The sequence below is a fragment of the Eulemur rufifrons genome, chromosome 29 (genome assembly GCF_041146395.1).
Source record: "Eulemur rufifrons isolate Redbay chromosome 29, OSU_ERuf_1, whole genome shotgun sequence".
Taxonomy (NCBI): Eukaryota; Metazoa; Chordata; class Mammalia; order Primates; family Lemuridae; genus Eulemur; species Eulemur rufifrons.
The window spans coordinates 63,308,371-63,330,783 of record NC_091011.1 but is presented as its reverse complement, the minus strand read 5'-3'; the positions used below and the strand labels follow the sequence as shown (position 1 = coordinate 63,330,783).

At 42.6% G+C, this 22,413-nt stretch overlaps 1 protein-coding gene across 1 annotated transcript in view; it reads right to left on the bottom strand.

Moving 5' to 3' along the window:
- Positions 1 to 22,413, bottom strand: part of SLC26A4 (solute carrier family 26 member 4) — a 48,618-nt gene that overhangs the window by 6,370 nt on the left and 19,835 nt on the right. The window contains exons 8-17 of the mRNA XM_069462177.1: positions 18,117 to 18,264; positions 17,096 to 17,209; positions 13,296 to 13,373; positions 13,059 to 13,154; positions 11,735 to 11,841; positions 8,609 to 8,678; positions 6,152 to 6,244; positions 5,032 to 5,127; positions 4,172 to 4,402; positions 2,459 to 2,513 (exon numbers count right to left, since the gene is read on the bottom strand). Of these exons, the coding sequence (XP_069318278.1) occupies positions 2,459 to 2,513; positions 4,172 to 4,402; positions 5,032 to 5,127; positions 6,152 to 6,244; positions 8,609 to 8,678; positions 11,735 to 11,841; positions 13,059 to 13,154; positions 13,296 to 13,373; positions 17,096 to 17,209; positions 18,117 to 18,264 (1,088 nt within the window). The remainder of the gene's footprint in view (positions 1 to 2,458; positions 2,514 to 4,171; positions 4,403 to 5,031; positions 5,128 to 6,151; positions 6,245 to 8,608; positions 8,679 to 11,734; positions 11,842 to 13,058; positions 13,155 to 13,295; positions 13,374 to 17,095; positions 17,210 to 18,116; positions 18,265 to 22,413) is intronic.

Genomic DNA, 22,413 nt, shown 5'->3' with positions numbered 1-22,413 from the left:
ATGGCCAGTACGTGCAACAGTCCAGATGAACAAGACCATTCATCTAAGAAGTGCACTTGAATCCCTAGCCTCCTGAATTAGGCAGAGAGAAGGGGATGCTTACTGGCATTCAGAAGGCTCAAAGAGACAACAGGATTCTAAAATAGTCCCAGCTACTTGGGAGGCTGAGGAGGGAGGACCATTTGAGCCCAGGAGTTCCAGGCTGCCGTGAGCTATGATCGTGCCTACACTCCAGCCTTGGGCAACATAAAGAGACCACATCTCTTAAAAATAAAACAAAAAAAGGCTTTTTAAAAGAGTCATTGTGAACAGCTAATGAAAAGCTAGAAATGCAAGATATCCCCCATACCAGGGATGGTAAAACTGACGCCTGCTGCTTCCTTCTATCCTACTTTGCCTGAATCTTCATAGTCTACTAACTTTCTGTCTGAATTGCCTTTCTTCTCTACAAAAACAGTTAAACAGTCTCCTTATACGATAGAACTACCTGAAAATTCAGGAAATAGTCCCCGAGTGACTTACACTCCCTAGACAAAAATGAAGATCTGGGAATTTTTTTTTTTCCAAATTTCCAAAACCTAGGGAAGACCTTCAGAAGTTTTCTGAAGGATTCAGGGCCTTCATTGGAACTTATGACACCAGGTCCTTGATCTCTACCCGTTAACACACATGTTTGTGGGAACTGGGGAAAGCCCAAAAATGGGTAAAGGAGGCAGAATATGTTACCCGACAAGCCCTACCTCATCCACTTAGGGGCCAGACAAAGCCTGAAAGACTGAAAATGACCCCTTTGAAAGCCATTTCCAACAGTTTCGGCTCCATGGCAACCAACAACCTAGAATGACTTTTAGGTCTGCCCCAGGGCACTTCTCCAACAAGTGACCCCTAAAACAACAATTTCTAAACATGTGTTGCCATTTGTGCAAACTACAAGGACACTAGAAAAGGGACTGCCCCCAAAGATTTTGAGGCAAGCCCTCCAAAACAGGCTGCCACCCTCTGATAATAATCTCTGTGTTAACCACTGGGACTGATGGGCTTTGAGGGAAGCTCCAGTAAGTTCCTACCACTTATTCTTTGTCCTGGTCATTAAAGGGCCCTACCCTGAAGTCGGTAGTCTAATTTATCCATTAAATGTCTCTGCCTTGAACTTGGTAATCCAATTAAGAAACAAGCAAGTTGAAAAGACTACCTATCAAACAAATGGCTCCAAAATAACAACTTTCTGACATTTAGCTAGCTATTTGGAAACGCTTTGTGAAAGGAATTTACATTTATAAAGGAAATCTCCACTTGTAAGGACTTCTCCCTCTCAGCACCTAAACCACTAGAAACTTTTACAATGGGGAAGACATTGACTTAAAGTTCCATTTTTGTTTTTTGAGATGGGAGTCTTTCTATGTTCCTGTACCTGTCGTAGCCTATTAGGAACTGAGCCGCACAGCAGGAGGTGAGCTGCGGAGGAGCAAGTAAAGCTTCATCTGCATTTACAGCTGTTCCCCATCGCTGGCATCACCTTCTGAGCTCTGCCTCCTGTCAGATCAGTGGCAGCATTAGATTCTCATAGGAGCACGAACTCTACTGTAAACTGTGCATGCGAGGGATCTAGGTTGCGTGCTCCTTATGAGAATCTAATGCCTGGTGATCTGAGGTGGAGCTGAGGTGGTGATGCTAGCACTGGGGAGCTACTGCAAATGTAACAGATGTAATGTGCTTGAATCATCCTGAAACCATTCCCTGCACCCTCCCCACCCCGGTCCGTGGAAAAATTATCTTCCATGAAACTTGTCCCTGGTGCCAAGAAGGTGGGGGACCGCTGCTCTAGGAGGCTGATCCTACCTCAGACTACTGCTCTAGGGAAGGCCCAGTTAAGTCAAGGAAAACTCAAAGAAACTCATGATAATGAAGAAGACACCAAAACCTATAAATGACGTGCTGAGATCAGAAACCCATGCTAAAGTTCCAAGTCATCAAACCTAAACTAAATTGTTGTCTGACTTTCTGAGAAATCAGGAGAAAGAATAGCCAACTTTCCAAAAAGACCAGTTTTAAACCTTCAGTTGGCATGATAATGAAGTTTCCTCTGCTATAATCATTACATAAAAAAAGGTAGCCTGACCTAACCTAATGTTAATCCATTATTTTCCCTATTATTCTGTCTCCCTGTCCAGACTTACAAGAAAGGAACTTTGAAAGGACTGATGTATTCTTTGTTCTTTGCTTTTGATTTCTTCAGCGCTTCTCTGTCTATAAGACCAACCTCTTCTGCTCAGCTCATTGGAACACTTAATCTATTTTATGGAATGAAGCATGGCCTGATTCTAGAATTGCAAATAAAGCCAATTGAGATCTTTAAAAGAAAAAATAGGCCTTCAGACATTATGTGCCCATATTCTAAGGTAGGAGAAAGGGCTTAGGTGAAAGTCTTACAGGTAGATATGTAGGTATATGTATTTACCTTGAAGTGATGCAAAGTACACGTTCACATCGATTCTTTGGAACTCTTTGACAATCTAACAATAACAAAGGAGAGTTTGTAATAATGAATAACTTTATCTGCCCATAATTCAGTAGCATTCAATTACTTGTTCAGGAGAAATATTTTCATGGTTAATCAGGACTTCAACTACAATGGGTCTAAGCCAATGCCTATAGTAATATGCACAACAAAGAACAAGAGTGTATTTTCAAATGAGCTGATAACCAGATCCGCTAAGAAAACTGGAACAGAACCTGTCAGCATATTCTAACACTCTTTTGCCAAGTATAATTACTTCTCTACCCTGCATACCTACTACCCACATCCTGGAATCATTTCCTGCCCTTACGGAGGTAGCCAAGAAGCCCCCGCCTAAGCTAAACCTCAGTTAGGAGTCTGTTTCATATTATTACATCTGATTGCTGGTGCCTTGAACCTGCTCACTTTTCTGCCTGACCCTCTCATACCTACCTGAAGTTTCACCTAAATTTGGCCCTTTGGGTGAAACCCTCTTTAATCTGCTTTGGAGCACTTAACACAGTTGTTATTTATAAGATTACTAAATGTTTGCCTTCCCCTCTAGACTGCTTAGTCCCACGAGGGCAGGAACTATGGCGACTTCATCACTAGTTTCTTGTATCTGGCAGAGTGCTTAGCACATATTAGACGTTTCACATCTATTGTTGAAAGAATTAATGAACTTGAGCTTGCATAACTAGTTCCTGATATCATGAATGTTTCCATCTTGCATGCTTCTCAACTTCTGCTTTGACTTCTAGATGCCTGACCTGCTTCCTACTCTAACCTCTTAATAATGATGGGTTGTTCCAGTCCTACAATGGACCTGGTGTTCCTTTTCCCAGTGGAGTTCGCATAACAAATAGAAATGTAATACTTAACACAAACTTTTGCCTGTTTTTTCTCCTCTTCATGTTCCATGTTCCATTCTCATAATGATTATTAATATTAGCTGAGGGGTGTCTAAGTGCTAGATAGTCTTCTTTTTTTTTTTTTTTTTTTTTGAGACAGAGTCTCACTCTGTTGCCCAGGCTAGAGTGAGTGCCGTGGCATCAGCCTAGCTCACAGCAACCTCAAACTCCTGAGCTCAAGCGATCCTCCTGTCTCAGCCTCCCAAGTAGCTGGGACTACAGGCATGCACCACCATGCCCGGCTAATTTTTTCTATATATATTTTTAGCTGTCCATATAATTTCTTTCTATTTTTAGTAGAGATGAGGTCTCGCTCTTGCTCAGGCTGGTCTCGAACTCCTGAGCTCAAACGATCCGCCCACCTCGGCCTCCCAGAGTGCTAGGATTACAGGCGTGAGCCACCGCGCCCGGCCTAGATAGTCTTCTAAACTCCTTATATCTATGAGTTTATTTGGTCCTCATAACAACCCTATGAAGTAGGTACCATCATTACCTCCATATTACAGGTGAAGAAATGGAGGTACAGATGGATTAAACAACTTGTCCATGGTCACACTGCTACTAGTAAGTGGTGGAGCCAGGGTCTCCCCCAGGTAGTCTGGCTCCAGAGCCTGCGCTTTAAAATATTACACTTGATTGCAAAAACATTCACCTAGAAAAATTACAGAGCCCATGCATTTGCTTTTCTGCAAGACTGGATAACCCATTTCACTTCACTGTTGCCAAAGTTCCAGATCTATAATTCAGAAAACCAGAGTCTTACCACCCGCAATGACCTCACTCCAACAACGTCCAGGAAAGATATAGCTCCACAGTCAAGCACAAGGCTATGGATTGGCACTTTGGGAACATTCACTTTCACTGGAAGCTCAGAGTTCCAATCCACTTGAATCTCTATTTCCTTGGTTGGGATATCAAGTTCTTCTGGATCTTCAATATCTTCATCAGGCTCAAATGCATTATTCGATGTACCAGCATCACTTATGATGCCATTCTAAGCAAAGAAGACAGTGCCAACTTAGTTGCCAATGATGTGAAATGCCTTTTCAACCATTCATCTCAAATTATTTAAGAGTCCTATACACATTGTTCCTTAGCAAGCAAAACATCAAGGGGATGAACTCTTAAGCAATGAGTTATATCTCAGCCCTAACTTTGATGTTCTCTAGGAAGAAAAATGGAAGCACAGAGGAGCCAGGAAACTCTTGATTTCTGGAAGATAGTGGAACTTTGCCAAGAAATATATTTGCAGCAGTGTCTGAGGAAAAGTTAGTAGCTCTAAGAGTTTATGAACTTACTGCCTTCTATTGTAATTTTCTGGGATTGAATTTATACTTATTTTGTTCCTTTCAGTAAAAATAAATTATACAAAAATTATACAGATGCCATTCGTGATGGGGGAAAAAATTACACCCTGTGTTTCCAGGGAACCCTGCTGTTTTCATTTTATTCCCTCCCATTCCCTGTTGCCTGCAAGACCAGCTCAGCTGTTCTCTGACATACATAAGACATCTGTGCTTGTACACATCTGGATACCAAAGGGGATAGATTTAATTTTAGAGCATCTAACTGTTTTCATCAGAGAAAGGACAGAATTTAAGGAGGTAAAGAAAGACGTCTCACCTTTGTTGCCCTTAATTGTCCATTTTTTACGAGTTTCTGTATTTTCCTCAGTGCTTTCAACCTCTTATTATACACTCTAATGGCATCAAATCCAACCTTTGGAAATAAATGTCAAGTTACTTAAAATGCCTGTTTCCTAATGCTTATTAATGGCAATTGTTATCTGGAAATGTTACTTCTCAAGGGGTATATTCCTTGAGACATCTGGCAAAAAAAAGCAAGGTCTGATGCAATGGATCCTCCTCCACTACCAAGCCACCCTACCCCCTCCCAGAGACTCCGGGAAGACAGTAGCATCCTAAAGGCTCCAAGACAGTAAAAGACAAAACAGCAAAGATAACCTTTATGTCTGCGCTTTCCAAATTTCCCTGACATCACAGAGCCATTCTGTTATTGGAAAAGCTATGAACATTTCTCCAAACCAGTTTGCCCTGAAAATCACTTAGGAAAACACTGCTCTAGAGGCAAACTCCAAGTTTGAAGCACAGCATGGTATTCAAGACAAGAATTTCCTGCTTATATATTCCACCACCACTTTTTACTCTTTGTTTCAACTGGGCAACCCTCCCCATTCTAAACATGATGCCATTCTAAATAAATGGAATTCTTAGCAAAAAGAGTGAACTCTTAACATTTACTGTCTATACTGCTTATTTGGAACTTACTCAAATTCTGCCTAGATGCTTTTGTCTGGCATAGTTACTGCTACCTGAATTTTATCATACATGTTTTTTCTTTTTCTTTCTTTCTTTCCTTTTCTTTTCTTTTTTCTTTTTTTTGAGACAGGGTCTCATTCTGTCATCTAAGCTTGAGGAAAGTGGCATGATTAGAGCTCACTGTAACCTCCAACTCCTGGCCTCAAGTGATCCTCCCACCTCAGCCTCCCAAAGCACTGGGATTACAGGCATGAGCCACTGTGCCCAGCTCATGTTTTTTTCTGTCCCTAAATAGATTGTAAATTATGTGAGGGCAAGGATGTTATGTTATAATTCTTAATACCCTACACAAAGGGAATAGGGGAATAGAGCCTCATTCCCAGTTGGTATCCAGTAAATACTAGTAGAATGAATAAAGTCTCAAAGGAGGTTAGAAACGAAAGTTCTAGGGATGAAGTACTTACTGTGGACTTGATACATTTTTTAAAACCATCAACGTTGCCGTAAAAAATAGGACTAGAAAATCTAAGAATCTTCACTCCTTCAGGTTCTTCAATCTGGCATTAAAAAACATTGAAGTTAAACAATTGCAGGCCTCAAGTATTTAATAAAATTTCAGGCTATTCAGTGTGAAGAAAAAATAAAATCGCAGGACCTCAGAATTGATTATGCCAAAGGGAGAATGGAGCCTGGGAACTGAGTCACAAAGCGCTGCCACCCTCTCCCCAGACTCAACTCCTCAATGAGGTACGGAGGGGGCTTTTTGAAGAATGAGGGGACTTGGATTATGACTGAACAGGTTTTTGTTAGCATGAGGGGTTATGGGAGGGAGAATGGAAGCTTGGCTAGCAAAGGTGGTCTTGTTATGCACATAAAGGCTCAGGGGTAACAGCCCTCGGAGAGAACAGATGGTAAATATTTCTGTTCAGACCTTTAAAGCTGTCAGACTCTCAGTTAATCTTTCCTACAGCGGATTAGGAGGACCTGGCTGCATTGATGGAGATTCTCACAGGATGCAAATTTCCCCCTCACGAGACAGCTTTGCAGCATTATTTCTGCCTGCCGGCATCCGTCTCAAAATATGTCAAAGAAATGTATTTTGGGAGAAAATATTTTTGATTCCCTTCAGCCCTAAACTTTTCAAGATATATAGCCCCCTATAAAGCAAGCACAGGCCAATTATAACCATAGGACTGCAGCCTAAATAAATTCTTGAACCTGAGTTCTGTTCCGCTTCACACCCGACAGTCTTATCTCCACAGATGCAGACCAAGGACAAGATCAATCACCTTTCTGTCCACTCTGGGAAAACTAGTCATTGACTATTTCCTCCACTTCCTGCTTCAGTGTTCACCTCATCTTATGTAAAATGTAATTTACTGGCACTACACTTAGAGCTTCATAAGAATGTAACCCTTTGCCTCACTGTTCACCCCCTACCCCTCTTTTTTTCCCCTATACGCTTTCTTTCCCTAAATACTGAATTCCCAGCTCCTTCTGTGGAGAACCCAGGCCACAAGTGCTTCTGTGGTTTGTGCTTTTCCTGGGCGTGTTTCAGACTTTGGCTTAATAAATCCCAATTGAGTGTGACTCTCATTTTCAGTCACTTATTGTTTAAGTTGTCAACAGCAAAGAGCCAGATGACGACTGCTCAGAGGAGCTGGGCAGCAGACTCAACCTTTCTCGAATAAAAGCTTCATCCCAGCAGGGAGGCAATAGGTTACCAAAACGCAGGGACCTCCACAGTCCCATAGGAAGTCAAACTTAGAAAGGGCCTTAGGATGTAATTATTTGACCCTCTGATTTCCAGATGAAGAGACTGAGGCTCAGAATGGTGACGTGATTTGCCTCAAGTTAATACCATTGACCCTCTTGATTTTGCTAAAATTCTTTAAAAGCAGCAAAGAAAAAAAAATAGCAAAATCAAGGAGATTTACAGGAACTGAGGCCTGTAATGTCATCTGCTTATTCTTACCCTGGTACACAATGGCCACACCAAAAATAAAATCCATGAATCATAGAATCATAGCAATTTTAGCCTAGCTGCTTCAGATGAACAAACTGAGGCCCTGAGAGGCCGAGTGATGTGGGCAAGACCTCACCAAGATGGTGCCTAGAACTCAGAACCCCAAACTCAGTCTAGGGTTCCTTGCCCAGAGCCAAAAATTCTCTGAAATGATTTTTAGCTCTTGATAGCACTTGAATGTAACAGAAAGATTGTGGAAATAAGTAGCAGCTCCTAAAATTCCAGGTTCAGTGTCCAACATTTCTTTAACGTTTAAGGTAAAATTAGACAACTTCCTAGGCTCACATTAAATTTTTTTTTTAGCTAAATTTATGTTTTCTCAATTTACTTTCTCTGCTTTTTCATCTTTGTTTCCCCTAGTGATCACTAAGCAATTTTATTTGCAGGCAACACAAGCTCATCAGTGGGATGTTTAATTTCTTTGTTTTTCATTTCTTATAGCACATATTATTTCTTCCAATTCCAAGGATAAAGCAAAATGTCAAATAAGGCCTTGGTGACAGAGAATTTGAAAATCTCTTGTTATAACTGAATAAGGAAAATCTTAAAAGGATTTTAGGCAATTTCATAGAAGAATTATATTGTAGAGAAATAAAATTTTGATTGAACATCTGGAAATAATTTAATTGCCTATTATTTTTAAATTCCTCCTACAATGATTTTACATTACAATGATATCCAGCTACCATGGACAAAATTCATACAAGCCATGGATGTCGGGAGGTACATTGGGTCAAAAGTCTTCATGACACTCTCTGTGGACTAATGGACTTTCCCAACAGAAGTCTCCCCCTTTAGCTACCTTGTACCAGATGTGCTAAAAGAGAAATATGCAACTCCTGAAATTCCAGGCTCATAAACCCAAGTCTAGCCAGTATCTCACAGAGGCACTTACATTTTTGTAATTCTTGGTACTTTTGTAGATATCTGTGCTAGGGATGCTTCCAAGGCCATTCCATGAAGGACTGAAAAGAAAAATCAAGGTCAAGATTTTTTGGGGAACAGTCATATTTTGGAATAAAAAGTTAAAAACAAATAACAGCTACTAAGGAGCCCATGATTCTGGTGTTTTGGACTCTGTCTCTATTGCGGATGACATTTTGCTGTTGCTAACTCTGAAATGAACAGCTGGTGTTTGTGTGGCAGTGGGGGAGAAGCAGAAACTGTGCCTCACTTTTGATGGCTGAGAGAAATAATGAGCATCATACTTTCACGTGCACCACACATTGTAGGATGAGCAATGAGCTTTCACACGTGTGAAATCTTATTTAAGCCCCACCATAACCCTAAGAGTTCAGCAGTAATAGCCTTATTTTCACTGCTAAGTCAAGTAAGATTCAGAGATGTTAGAAAAGGCCCAGAGACTTACGGCAACTTCCTGATGAAGTATGGAGAGTCTGCTGGGGATCAAATTAGTCTCTTTTTATAGAAATAGGAGCCTGGGAGGACCAGAAATAAGCCCTTCCCATCAACCAGACTGTTGATTTCCTGTTCCTGATGGAATCGGATATATTTCTTGATTCTTCAAGTATGACTAGGGACATACACTAAATAGAATTCCTGAAGAAAGAGTATCTGTTTAGGGTAACTTTCAGCATTGTGCTTTCTGGATCAACATTATAATTACTGGAAATCAAATACCGTGCAGGGTGCTGCTTTTTGTTGGCTAAAAGCCTAGTTACCAAACCGGCAGCTAAAGTCTGCCACCAGTTTTTGCTTGGCTTACTGTGTTGTGCTGATTTTTAACTTAAAGCGCATAAGCTAGTCTCTCGATAAAACCCTTTTTTCCCAACCACACCTACACAAGAAAAAATAGACGCTGAGGCATATACGGCATAAGAGGTAGCATCTTCTAAGGACAGTTTCTGAGTTATTTCCTAGCAGTGAGTTGGGCACTTTGGGAGCTGGCGAACTTTTTCAGGCCCCTGGGCAACCGTTTCAGGGTGCGGAGGCAGAGAACGCACGCCTTTTGGGTAGGCACCAACGCGCCCGGGTAGGGAAGAAGGGCAGGAAGGAAACTGGCTGGTGGAACGGGAGAGGCGAGCTTGTGCTAAAGTGGAGACGTCTATGTTGATGTTTTTCCAGGTTTCTTCTTCCTTCACGCCCAAGTGCAGGCAGAGAGGGGCCCAGAAGTGCGGAAAGACGATGGCGGCACAGAGGAAGGAGAGAGGCTCTGTTCCCCTCTGGGCCCAGGAGGGCATGTGGCTAAAGCCTCTCAGAGTTAAAACAAAACCAACCAAAACACCACTGTCAGGCTCCCTCGCCGTCCATCGCCGGCTGTTTTTCTTTATTTAAGTTGTGCATTTGCTGCTTTCACTCTGCATATGTGCTAACGATGTTTGCCCCACGTAATTTTGCAGCTTGTTGGATTTTGACCGATCTGAATGAATTCTGGCTATAATCAACTATTTTAAAGTTCTCCTGTTCTGTGTTATGTAACTTCTGGGTTACTAGCCTTAAAAGAAGAAAATGAGCTATGATAGATTTAGCAGCTGTCTTGTCCCAAGCCTTGGAACCATGCCTCACATACTTCAACTCATTTAAAAGAAGAAACTATAGGCTGGACACAGTGACTCACGCCTGTAATCCCAACACTTTGGGAGGCTGAGGTGGGAGGATCCCTTGAGGCCAGGAGTTTAAGACCAGCCTGCGTAACATAGTGAGTGAGACCTCTGTCTCTACAAAAAATTAAAAATTATTCATAGCTGGGCGTGGTGGTTTGCACCTGCAATCCCAGCTACTTGAAAGGCTGAGCCAGGAGTGGAGGAAAAAAAATTTTTTTAAGAAAATTAAAATTAAATATTTGTCCAAAAGGAGTCAAGAAATTGGAAGAGGCCCGGGAGTTGGAGCTCACAGTGAGCTGTGATCACGCCACTGCACTCCAGCCTGGGTGACCCTGTCTCAAAAAACAAAAGCAAAATAACAAAAACAAAATAGAGGCCGGGTGCGGTGGCTCATGCCTGTAATCCTAGCACTCTGGGAGGCCAAGGTGGGTGGATCGCTCGAGGTCTGGAGTTCGAGACCAGCCTGAGTCAAGAGCGAGACCCTGTCTCTACTAAAAAATAGAAACAAATTATCTGGCCAACTAAAAATATATATAGAAAAAATTAGCCGGGCATGGTGGCGCATGCCTGTAGTCCCAGCTACTCGGGAGGCTGAGACAGGAGGATCGCTTGAGCTCAGGAGTTTGAGGTTGCTGTGAGCTAGGCTGACGCCACGGCACTCACTCTAGCCTGGGCAACAGAGTGAGACTCTGTCTCAAAAAAAAAAAAAAAAAAAAAACTAAACTAGAAAGCAACCCCAATCTTTGGCTGAACTATGTATCTTTTAGTCTTACCATGACTACAAGGAAAGCACAGCAATAGATCATGTGACTAAGTGAATAGATTTTTGGGGTAAAATACAACTGGGTTCAAATTTTAGCTCTTCCCCTTACTAGCTGTGTGACCTTAGGGGAGGTTCTTACTCTTTCTGAGCTCAGTTGTCTCACCTGTATAATGAGAATAATCAGACCTATTCATAGGATTCTTTGTTTTTTGTTTGTTTGTTTGTTTTCTGGAGACAGTCTCCCTTTGTCACCCCAGCTAGAGAGCTGTGGAGTATCATAGCTCACTGCAACCAAAAATTCCTGGGCTCAAGCAATCCTCCTGCCTCAGCCTTCCTAGTAGCTTGGGCTACAGGCGTGCATTACCACACCTGGCTAATTTTTTCTATTTTTAGTAGAGACAGGGTCTTGCTCTCACTCAGGCTGGTCTCCAACTCCTGACCTAAAGTGATCCTCCCACCTCGGCCTCCCAGAGTGCTGGATGACAGGTATGAGCCACTGTGTCCGGCCTAGTCATAGGATTGTTTTGGAGGTCAAATAACATCTGTAAAGCACTCTGTGCTTAATTCATAGAAACACTCAGTGTATAGTAACTACAATGAAAGAAAGTGGTTTCACTATATCTATCAAAACGGCATAAGAAAGCTCAGGGCATGTTGTCCTGTTTATATGAAATCTGGTTTTTATATTACTCACAACTGAACTCTCAAGACCACAGTCAATAGTCCAAATATAAGGCTAGCGAGTAAACCAAGGTCCAGCCCCAGAATGATGGACACTACACACGTAAACACCCAGATAACCTAGAAAAAAATGGAAATGAAAATAATTATATTAATTCACAAGGCACCATCAGGTGATAGACTACCTGTAAAAATAACATCAATTATCCACATACAAATTATAGCTTTTAAAAAATATCATGACTTCACTTATTTCATATTTAAGTAGAAATTGGCCTTCCTAATAAAGACCAACTGTCCCATTTTACTTATTGTTAAATTTTTGAATAGGTAATATCTTAGCATGGTTCAAAGGTTATACAGTGAAAACTCTTGCTCACAACCCTCTCCCTTCTCCACCCTTTCCCAACCTCCCTCTCTGCTTGGATCCTCTTTTATTTCTGTGTGTGTGTCTGCACTTTTCCCCAGCATTTCTATTTCGGTCTCTTTTCGACTTAACAATTTGTCTTAGAGATCTTTCTATATCAATATGTAGGAAGTTTTCTCATTCTTTTTGTGGGTCGAGGTTTAAATTAGAGCAGAACTCTAAAGGACTTAGCTTCTGGTTTTACAATTCCTTAGAATAGTTGTGAAGGTTACTTTAGTCAGAATTAAAATGAGCATGGGTTTTTGTATTTTGTTTTTATGTTCTTTTGTATTTTTTAAATTTCTTTTCTTTTACTTACTTATTTATTTATTTTTGAGACAGAGTCTTACTCTGTTGCCCAGGCTAGAGTGCTGTGGCATCAGCCTAGTTCACAGCAACCTCAAACTCCTGGGCTCAAGCCATCCTCCTGCCTCAGCCTCCAGAGTAGCTGGGACTACAAGCCCGAGCCATGACACCTGGCTAATTTTTTCTATTTTTAGTAGAGATAGGGTCTGTTCTTGCTCAGGCTGGTCTCCAACTCCTGAGCTCAAGTGATCCTCCTGCCTCAGCCTCCCAGAGTGCTAGGATTACAGGCGTGAGCCACCATGCCTGGCTCTATTTTGTTTGTCCTTCTAATCTAGGGTTTTAAAAATTTGTTTGCTTTTTAGCTTCAAAAGGCCAAGGGTATATAAATGAGCCTCATATGGGATTCTTGCTGGAAACGGATCTTCCCAGAGATACAGGATCTTCACAAAATGCAGTTCAAGTGGAAGAACTTCATGGCTTTGGTTTATCCACACAATTCTAATTTCTGCTCTGGGATTTCCAAACTGCAAGTAAGACTTAGAAGACAGGGGAACATGATGATATGGTAGGAAGCATATAAGAACCAAATCTTATTTCAGAGAAAAATGAGCAGTGAGTGACTTACAGCATCAATCTTATTCTGCCTCCACAGCTGAGGAACGTCACACACCTGCATAAACATCCCTTTCAGGTTGGCAATTACAACAGCTGCCAAAACCGACTGCCAAGAGAGACAAGGAAGGCTGTGTTATTCAGGGGAATGGTTTTCCATGTGATGATTTTTAAATCTCCTGTTATTTCTCTGGTAGCAGAGTGGTGAAGGGAAGTTATGCAATCGGTGTGCGAGGAAGCAGGGTTATACCTTTTGCAAGGGTTCCAGAAGCTTCCCCAGGGCCACAATGGCGATCATGACAATCCCCGCTGAGATGATGCCAGCAATCTGAAAGACACACACCTCCCATGAAGAGGGTTCATCCCCGCTCCTGTCTTCCAGCTCGCTGGGTGTGTGAGAACCTGTTCCCAGGCTCACTTCATGCTTCCCCACTTCCCCCCTTCTGCTCAATACTGTTGACAGAAATGAGATTTGCTCAAACTCTATAAAACAAAAATGGCACATATATATATATATATATATATATATATATATGCTATGGCAGAGAAAGTAAGAAAATCTGGAGACTGAGCCTACTAAAGTAAAGCCAGTTTGACCTGATTTCATTTGGATACATTATACCCCTATAACCTTATCATTTTGGTGTCAATTCAGGAAGCCAACCTAGTTATTTCCCCTGCCAGGGAACATGGACCACCACCCTTTCCCAACAACAGACATCATGGCCATACTCTTGGGAAATAAATCCTCTTGGCATGTGTCTGATTCTTCTGCATTACTGACGCAGCAGCCATAGCAGCAACTCTGATAACGCTTCATCCTTGTAGCACACGGTTCCCATAAAAGTCTCAGAGAAAATAAATTTGCCTGTCCTATTGCAAATTCAAAATGGCACACTGGCACATGGAGAGGTGGGACAGCATCTTCTGCTTCCTCTGACGGTTCCTTAGAGGCAGGCTCAGGGCTTTGCCTCCAAGCAACCCAGAACAGTGGCTTCAGAGTGACCTGGCCATAGCAGGGGTAAAAGGAAGCTTCAGGAATTTTACCTTGGCTGGCAAAAAAAGCTTTCCTAAGATCCGTAAATAGTTAGGAGAGAGGCTGAGGGGGTAGGGACTATTCTCTGGTTTGATTAGGTGACCAAGGAATTCTTTGTTGAGACAGCTGGGGCAGGGCCAAGGTGAAGACTAGAAGCTCTGAAACAAAGGAGAAAAGGAGACAGAAAGCCAGAAGCAAAGCAGTCAGAGAGGAAGCCACGGGAAGGTTGTGTTGAGCACAAGCACTGCCTAGAGCAAGATGTCTGAATTAGGAAGATGGGCAGACACAGCCACTATAACTAGAAAATTAGAGAACTTAGTAGGCAAGCATTCACTCCACCTGGCAAGTGGATCATCTATGTTGGGATTACAGTTGGGTCAGCCTGGGGCAATATTATGTATTTGATGTACTAAACGTCTGGCTCCCTGTTCTATGCTTTTCCTACTGTAACACCTACAGGTGCCCAGTACCTTGGTGAGCTTTCCCCTCTCCTTACTAAAAGGAGAAGCTGATCTCCTTCCCCTCTCCTTTCTGTCCCCCCTCCCCTCCCCTTCCTTCCTTAACTTTCTTACTTAACCAGTATTTCCTGAGCCATTTGCATCCCACTGTGGATGCAGGGCTCTGTGCCTCAGTGAGAGACAGAGATTTGGGGACAGGGACCACAGCCAGCTGCCAGGAGAGTGGCCACCTGCTTGCCAAGTATATGTAATAAGTCATCTCCATTAATGGGGGCCAAGGCTAATTTGGTCACTATACTAAAATCTATAAGGGATCAATTATTTGTACTTACTTTATAAGGCTGGTTTGTGAGAAACTCTAGACTTTATATTTACAAGCAGATTCAATTACTAGAAAATCAATTATTCTGTTAAGTGCAGGGTAATGAAAGCTAGAGAACAGTTTGTAACCAGAATTACTTTTTCATGGGTCAGTAGGAGTCAGATTGGGGGTGAGAGAAAGAGCGGGTTGCAATGTTTAGTTTTTCTATAATCTGTACATGTGCTGAGACCAGTTAATGTCCACCAATATTCATTCTTCCATTCATTCATTCAGCAAATATATGCTGGGTGTTTCTTACATGTCAGGTACAATATATGTATCATAGGTACTAAGATGCTCTTCTTACCTTTAGGAGTGGAACAACAAGCATTTACAAGTATGTGCTAGGACTTAACACTTTCTTATTTAATCCTCACAACATCCCTATGAGATGGATACAATTATCATGCCCATTTTATAGATGCTGAAACTGAGGCTTCAACGTAAGAGAGAACACAAGAAGCCACACAAGAGAAGATGTGCCAGTTTATCTGGCCAAGAGTCCCTGGATTTTGGTCCAGGTACTTAGACTTTTAACCCTAGAATGTTAGTATACATTTCAGTAATTAAATACTGAGACATTTCTGCACTTGTTTCATTCTTCAGTCCTGAAATCCTGGCATCCTTCGTTCCTAAACATAATACACTCCAGTGTGTGGCTGGGGATATTAGCTTACCAGAATACCATTATCCCCCACAAGCCTGTGCCAGGGAGGTCACTTTACATGGGCATTCTTACCGGTGCGGCCAGCCCAAGCCTCATTTGAGCCTAGAGGTAACAGCAGGAGAAACACCAGCAGTTCGGGATTTACTGCACCTACTTAAGACCATGCACTCGGGACAGCTTGTCAATGCTCTGTCTCGGATGAAAGCAGCAGAAATTCCTGCTGTCGACAGCTGAGGCCTGAAACGGGCACAGCTTTTGGAATTAGCTCTGACCTCTTCCCCTTGGCCACAGATCTCTGATTATGCTTTCCGGAATGGGCTGTATCATTTTACTTGCTCCTGCTGAGCTGGAAATGTTTTTTTCTTTCTTTTTTTTTTTTTTTAATTTTATTTTGAAGAAAAAATTCTGAAAATTAAATTTTTGTTCAAACGGAGCCAAAAAATTGGAAGAGGCCAATTCTTCCAAGTCTGTCATGAGAGCCATTAGAAATAGGAAAGGAGCATCACATACACCAGGGGGACAATTACAGCTCTCCCTGGGCAAGCCACTGTCAGAGTCCTTAGTTTTCTCATTCTCTTTTATACTTATTTGTCTCTGTGCCTTCATAAAACCCATTTGAAGACTCTGTGGTGTGTGTCTTATACAACGTAGCTGGGTTTGTTGTTCTCTGTTATAGTCTCAGTGTACTTTTTACTCACAAATAATAGTTCTTTCTGTGTTGGGAGGATAAAACCCTCAAGGCATAACAGACAGAAACAATTCCTGAGTCTGTCCCTTGCCCCCAACCGCTCGGTTTGGCATGCCGGACTCCATGTGGCATATCTGACTCTGTCTGGCTGGGAAGGGTGGCCTTTGAGAATGGCTCCCCAGTTTTCTGACTGTTGATGGGCGGATTATCCAGAGATTAACTGGGATGCTGGGTTTCTTGTCACCTTGTAAAGGCAACAACTGAAAACCACATTTAAACGGTAAGATTAAACTCACAGTCAGAACTTTAGGAAAGAAAAATCTTACTCAGGAAGAAATGCCAAAAATGTTACAACAAAAATATTCTTGGCTAGCAAACTGGTGTTCTGTGGGACCAAAGGCCTCTAGAGGAAATTCCTGATCCTTGTAAAGGAAATGTGAACAGAGCTTTTCACTTTCCTGAAAATATAATAACTCACCAAGCCATGAAGTGCTTTTACTAGGCCCTCTCTCTCCTCAGGTAGCAAATTGATAAAAATCAGCATGCTTTGTTACTGATTCCTTGTCAGTTGTTACTGACCCTGAAAAGCTGGTAAGCGTAGCTCTATGGCAGGTGAGCACTGACACAAAGAGATTTGAGATTTGCTGTATCAGAAAACCACAAATGTTGTCTTTTAAGAGGTTTTAGATGAGGGGGGTGGAACAAGAAAGCCCAGCTGAATCAGATCAGGACACACAAGTCCCAAAGGCTAATTGTCCTGCTCAGTTCTTGTGCAAGCCTTTCTGAGCCGCCATTCCCCTGACTTGTCCTGACGGATATCACCAGGCTGTCACTTCATACCTGTGTCTTTCCTCCCGTGCTCTCCTGGACAGCGGTGCGGGACAGGGAAGTGGTGGCCACAAAGCAAGAGAAGAATCCCGAGAAGATGTTGCTGATCCCGAAGGCAATGAATTCCTAAGGGAGAGACTGGATGACAGTGATGCTACAAATAGAATAACTGCAAGACCCTCGCTGAGTATTTAAGGAAGTACATTAAGAAAGCAAATTCCCAAACCCACCCTGCCTGTTGGTCCAACTTAATTTTTACCGTTAAAGGTACCCGGTGGTCTCATAAGACATCAGGACTTTGGACTCCGACTTCGTGCAAGCTAAGAGAGGCCTCACTGCTCTCAATAATTTTTAAGGTTGACAACAGTAACTGATCCTTTGCTAAAATGCCTTTTCCCTGCCTGGTGAGCGGTGTGTCTGCAGTTCTCACGTAAAGCATTGAACATTGCTGTGAAGGATATTGTGACTAGCAGAGCTATTACTCTGCTCGATTGCTAATCATTTAGCTGCTGAGAGAGCTATGCTGTGTTTTCAGAAACATACAGGTACAACACTTGCAGATTTGCAAGCAGTGTGAAATCAGCTCGCCTGGCAATGGATCACATGCCCACAGAAACTGCTTATGTTTATTAGTCGTACAGTGAACCACCTCAATTTAAAGTGGTCACAACTATCTTTGTCGTATCATAACTGCCATTAAAAATAATTACCAGGAGACCTTGGGCACTGGGTTACTTGAAGAATTCTTATTCTGACTTAATATGTTAACTTTGAATGTTATTAATGACCTGACTGAATTTGTTCTTTTAAAATTAGGATTACTTCAACTTAATTTTTAAAAGTTTGCAAAAGGATGCAGCATGCGTATTTCAAAGTAACTTCTAATTAGCAAGCACAGGAGGGAAACCAACCCAGTAAGGACAGATGAAGGACTCCAACCTCTTCTTTAGCTGGCACCAAAATCTTTTACGGTTTTTTTTTGTTTGTTTGTTTTCAGCCCTTTAAAACCAGGTCAGCAAAAGCGTGACCATACCTGGTTCCCGTCGATGGTGTAATCGTACTTGGTGGCGTACACTTTTCCTATGGACACTGCGATGGCATAAGCCACCACGGCGATGGAAAACGATGCAGCCAGCATCTCAGAAAACAGGCTTCCAGGTGGAAGTGTGGGAGGCAAAAACCTAGTGAGTTTTTAAATGAAAAATGCTGTGACGATTTGACCGCAATTGTCTTTCCCACCTCACCAAATGCTATACCCACTCAGCCACGTTAGACATGAAAGTACTTGGCCGAAGAGGACAAAAAGCACATGAGAAACATAAATGGTGGCATCCGCTTTTAGTTTTTTTTTTTTTTTTTTGGAGACAGAGTCTTGCCCTGTCACTCAGGCTAGAATGCAGTGGCGTCATCATAGCTCACTGTAACCTCAGACTCCTGGCCTGAACCGATCCTCCCGCCTCAGCCTCCCAGGGTGCTAGGATTAGCCACCATGCCCCACCTGCTTTTACGATTTTTAATCAGAAGTTGGTGCTATCTCACTGGCTGCTTTCTTTGTCCCCTATTTGAGAGCCTACATATGTTGCCTCTTCTATACCTCTGACATGAATAAATCTGTTGTTACTGACTTTTTGATATCATACAACTCCATCCATGCCATTTCACACATTGATATTTCTCCTTACACAATTTCATTTTAAAGTTCTTTGGATTTAAAAGATATTCTAGCCATAATGTGAGATTTACTCTGCATGAGGAGATGTCAGGTCTGTTGAAGAGAAAGATACATGATGCTAAAAAAGCTCAGTGGAAAATTCATATCCTAAGAGCCATAACATTTAAAATCTTCTTGAGGCCAAAAAAGACTAAATTTATGTAATCGTAACAGTGCTCTGTAGTGACTAAAATATCCCAATGATTGTGGGGTCAAATGACTCCTGTTTGACAAAACCAGAGCTACTCTACAAACCATACAAAGAAATTAATATAAGTTTATAATCATGAGGTTGTCCCCAAATATGAAAATTTGCAGACACCTTCATGTACCTATATCTTGACAACTATCCATATGGTGTCATTCCAGAGCTTGCTAGCCACAAAAAATCTCCCCCACCTACCTTACTTATGCCAGAAGTTCCTTTAATAGGAAACTACATTTTCCCCCTATAGTTAAAGAGAAGTGGCAAAAATAATGTAAAAGCAAGAGTCTTAGAAAAAACACAGAGAAATTTAGACCTGGCAAGCATCCTAGATATTGTTAAATATACCTCTCTCATTTTTGTTTTGTTTTATTTTGTTGTTGCCCAGGCTAGAGTGCAATGATGTTGCCATAGCTCGCTGCAGCCTCAAACTCCTGGCTCAAGTGATCTTCCTGCCTTAGCATCTCAAGTAGCTGGGACTACAGGTCCACGTCACGATGCCTAGCTTTTAAAAAAAAAAATTTTGTAGAGACAGGATCTTGATATGTTGCTTAGACTTGTCTTGAACTCCTGGCCTCAAGTGATCCTTCCACCTTGGCCTCCCAAAGATTACAGGAGTGAGCCACAGCACTCAGCCTCTCATTTTGTTGATAAAGAAACTGAGACCCAGAAAAGTGACGTGATTTGCTTGAGGTCATTTAGTAGGTCCAGGTATAAATGGGAGATATTAGATGATTTTCTAAGAACAAAATCTGTCTGGCCCTCCACCGTTGTAGCCTTTCCCTACAGGTAAAGTTAATCTTCAAACTCCTTTTCTCCTCATATCCCATCCTACCCCACAGGCAGGCTCTGAAATGAACCCCACCCGTGGGCAGATAGGATGCTGGAAACCCGGATCCCATACTTGAGCAGCTCAGCATCACGCTACTCGCTAGTTTGAATCTGACCTTGGACTACACTTCTTAAAACCAGGCTCCTGACTTGTTCTTGAGATCCAGTTGACCTTACTTTAGGAAACTGGGGCTTGTCAGGATAACTTTCCAGTCCTGAGAAGAGTTTAGTTTTGATGGCAACCTGATGGTCATTGCCTGCCTGACTGCCTAGTTCTCCAAATACTACCTGGTCCTTGATTATCCAGGGTTACAAAGTATAAAGTGCAAAGACTTAAAGTCAAAGGACCGGAATTGCTCTGCAAGTGGCTTTGGGAATGTTATTTAAGCCTGCCAGGTTCCAGGTTCCTCCACTGTCAAATGAGGGCTATATACTCTTCACATATGGTTAAATGAGGTATTACTTGTGTAAGTAATTAGTGCCCACACACATAGTAGGTGCTTAGTATATGTTGGGAGAACCTAAATCTGCTAAACTCCTATCACCCATTTGTACCATCATCCTAGCCCTTAAGGCCCTTGTTTGTCCCAAGCCAACTGAGGCCCTGACTGGACATCCTCTAATGAACTGTACATAAGCCTTTCTTCTAGCACCTGCCTTACTTCCACGGACATAGCTCTTTCCAAACGTTATGCTCACTCGGTGGGCCTGTTTGGCCCCAGCCAACCCTGTCAGGCCTGATCATGAGCTAGCACTACCAAGAGCCCAAAGTGGGGAGCGTGTGAACACACAGTCATCTGAACAGATGAAGATGGGGAGAAGTAGACCCTGAAGGGCCCAAAAACAACCCTAAAGGAGAGTCAGGCAGGATAAATATAATGCCCAATGCACATTTTCACTCCAGATTAGACCTGAGCATTTGGCACATGCTCCACACTCCAGCTACAGGGGAAACGTGGCCCTCAGAAAGCAGCCAGGAGAAAACCTCTGCGATTCTCTTGGCCTCCCCACTGCTGTTCTCCCTTGTGCCACACTGCCAAGTGCAACTGCAAAGCACATCGCTTTACAATGGTGTGGCACATGATGACAAAGAGAACTTCTGGCACTGGCGAGGAGAGAGGACCTGTGATCAGAGATGAGGCAGGAGGGAGTTAGAGCAGGGATTAAAATGTAGAGGACAGAGCAGTTGTTATGGGCTTAAACACACACACAAACACACACACACACACATACACACACCCCCCACTACAACAGAGGAGGCAAAAGAGAAGCCTGGGCTTGAGGAGTGAGGAACTGGATGCTGTAAGATCTGCAGGACAAAGAGCAGGTGCATGAGAAGAGACGCATGTTGTGACCAGCCCTCTTAAGAGTCTGCTGGTTACGACCACACCTCGATGAGAGAATGAGAGACGCCTAGTGGGATGCTCAGATGCTGACTGGACGTGGGGACATGGAAAAGCTGCATATTTGTACCAGGAGAGAGAGTAGAGAGAAGGGCATGGAGCCACAGTTTTTGGCTGTCCAATGGGACATTGTTATTGGGGACCGAGCGACCCTAACATATGGTCCTGGCCCCCAGAGGATAAAAGGAAGCTGCCAACAGCAGCCTTATCGGAGGACTGAAGCATGGGGGAGATCAAGAGGGGATCTATCAGTCTTTCTGTTCCTCTTCCTTTCATTGTGCTCACCTGGCCACTTTAATAGCTGCTTGTCTTGCTCTTTTCCCATCTCTCCACACCACTTTTTCTTTTTCAGGTTTGTTAATATCATTAGAATTGTTTCCGTGCTACCAAGCAGGATCAGATAACAAAAGCCTTTCTTGTGGCTTATTCATAATGACATAGGCTTAGGTATCTTATCCCTTCATCAGATGTTTTCTGAGCGCCTACTGTGAGATGGGTACTGTGCTGGGGAGACAGCTGAACAGCACAAATGGGGTCACTGTCCTTGTGACGGAGCTTATGCTCTCGGGGCCAGGCAGGTTAAGTTAGCTGACCACGCTGACCAGGTGGTCTAGCAAAGGATTTAACTTGATTAAACTCAAGGACAAGAGGCTAGAGATCCACTCTCAGGAGGAGGGCAGCCAGGAAAGCTCTGTAGAGGGCCAGGAAGGATACCTTAGGGCAGCAAAAAGGAGTTCCCCAAGTCAATTGATGGAACATGGATTTATGGGACAGGGCATGTTCTGTGGACCACCTATAACTTGTTACAGATTAGGAAGCCTGACAAAGGGATCTATAGACTATGTTTCTATGTGATTGTTTATAACTACTGCAATGATCTGTTAGTATGAAAACTCCGTATCTCAAGTAGTCACACTGTATCTTTTATCATGAGTTCCCAGGCCCCTCCTCTGGAAAGCCTGATTCAATAGGTTTGGGATGGGAACCAGGAATCTGTATCAGAAAAGTCTCACGGGAGTTACACCACTAGGGGGCATCTGGGTGCGCTGCCACCCCTGCCACCAGGAGACAGTGGGGCGCAGCCTGTGGTTCTGCAGTTTTCACACACACTGGGAACATCTACAGGTATATAGAGAAGTAAATATACGCACACACATAAATCTGGATATTTTTACATATG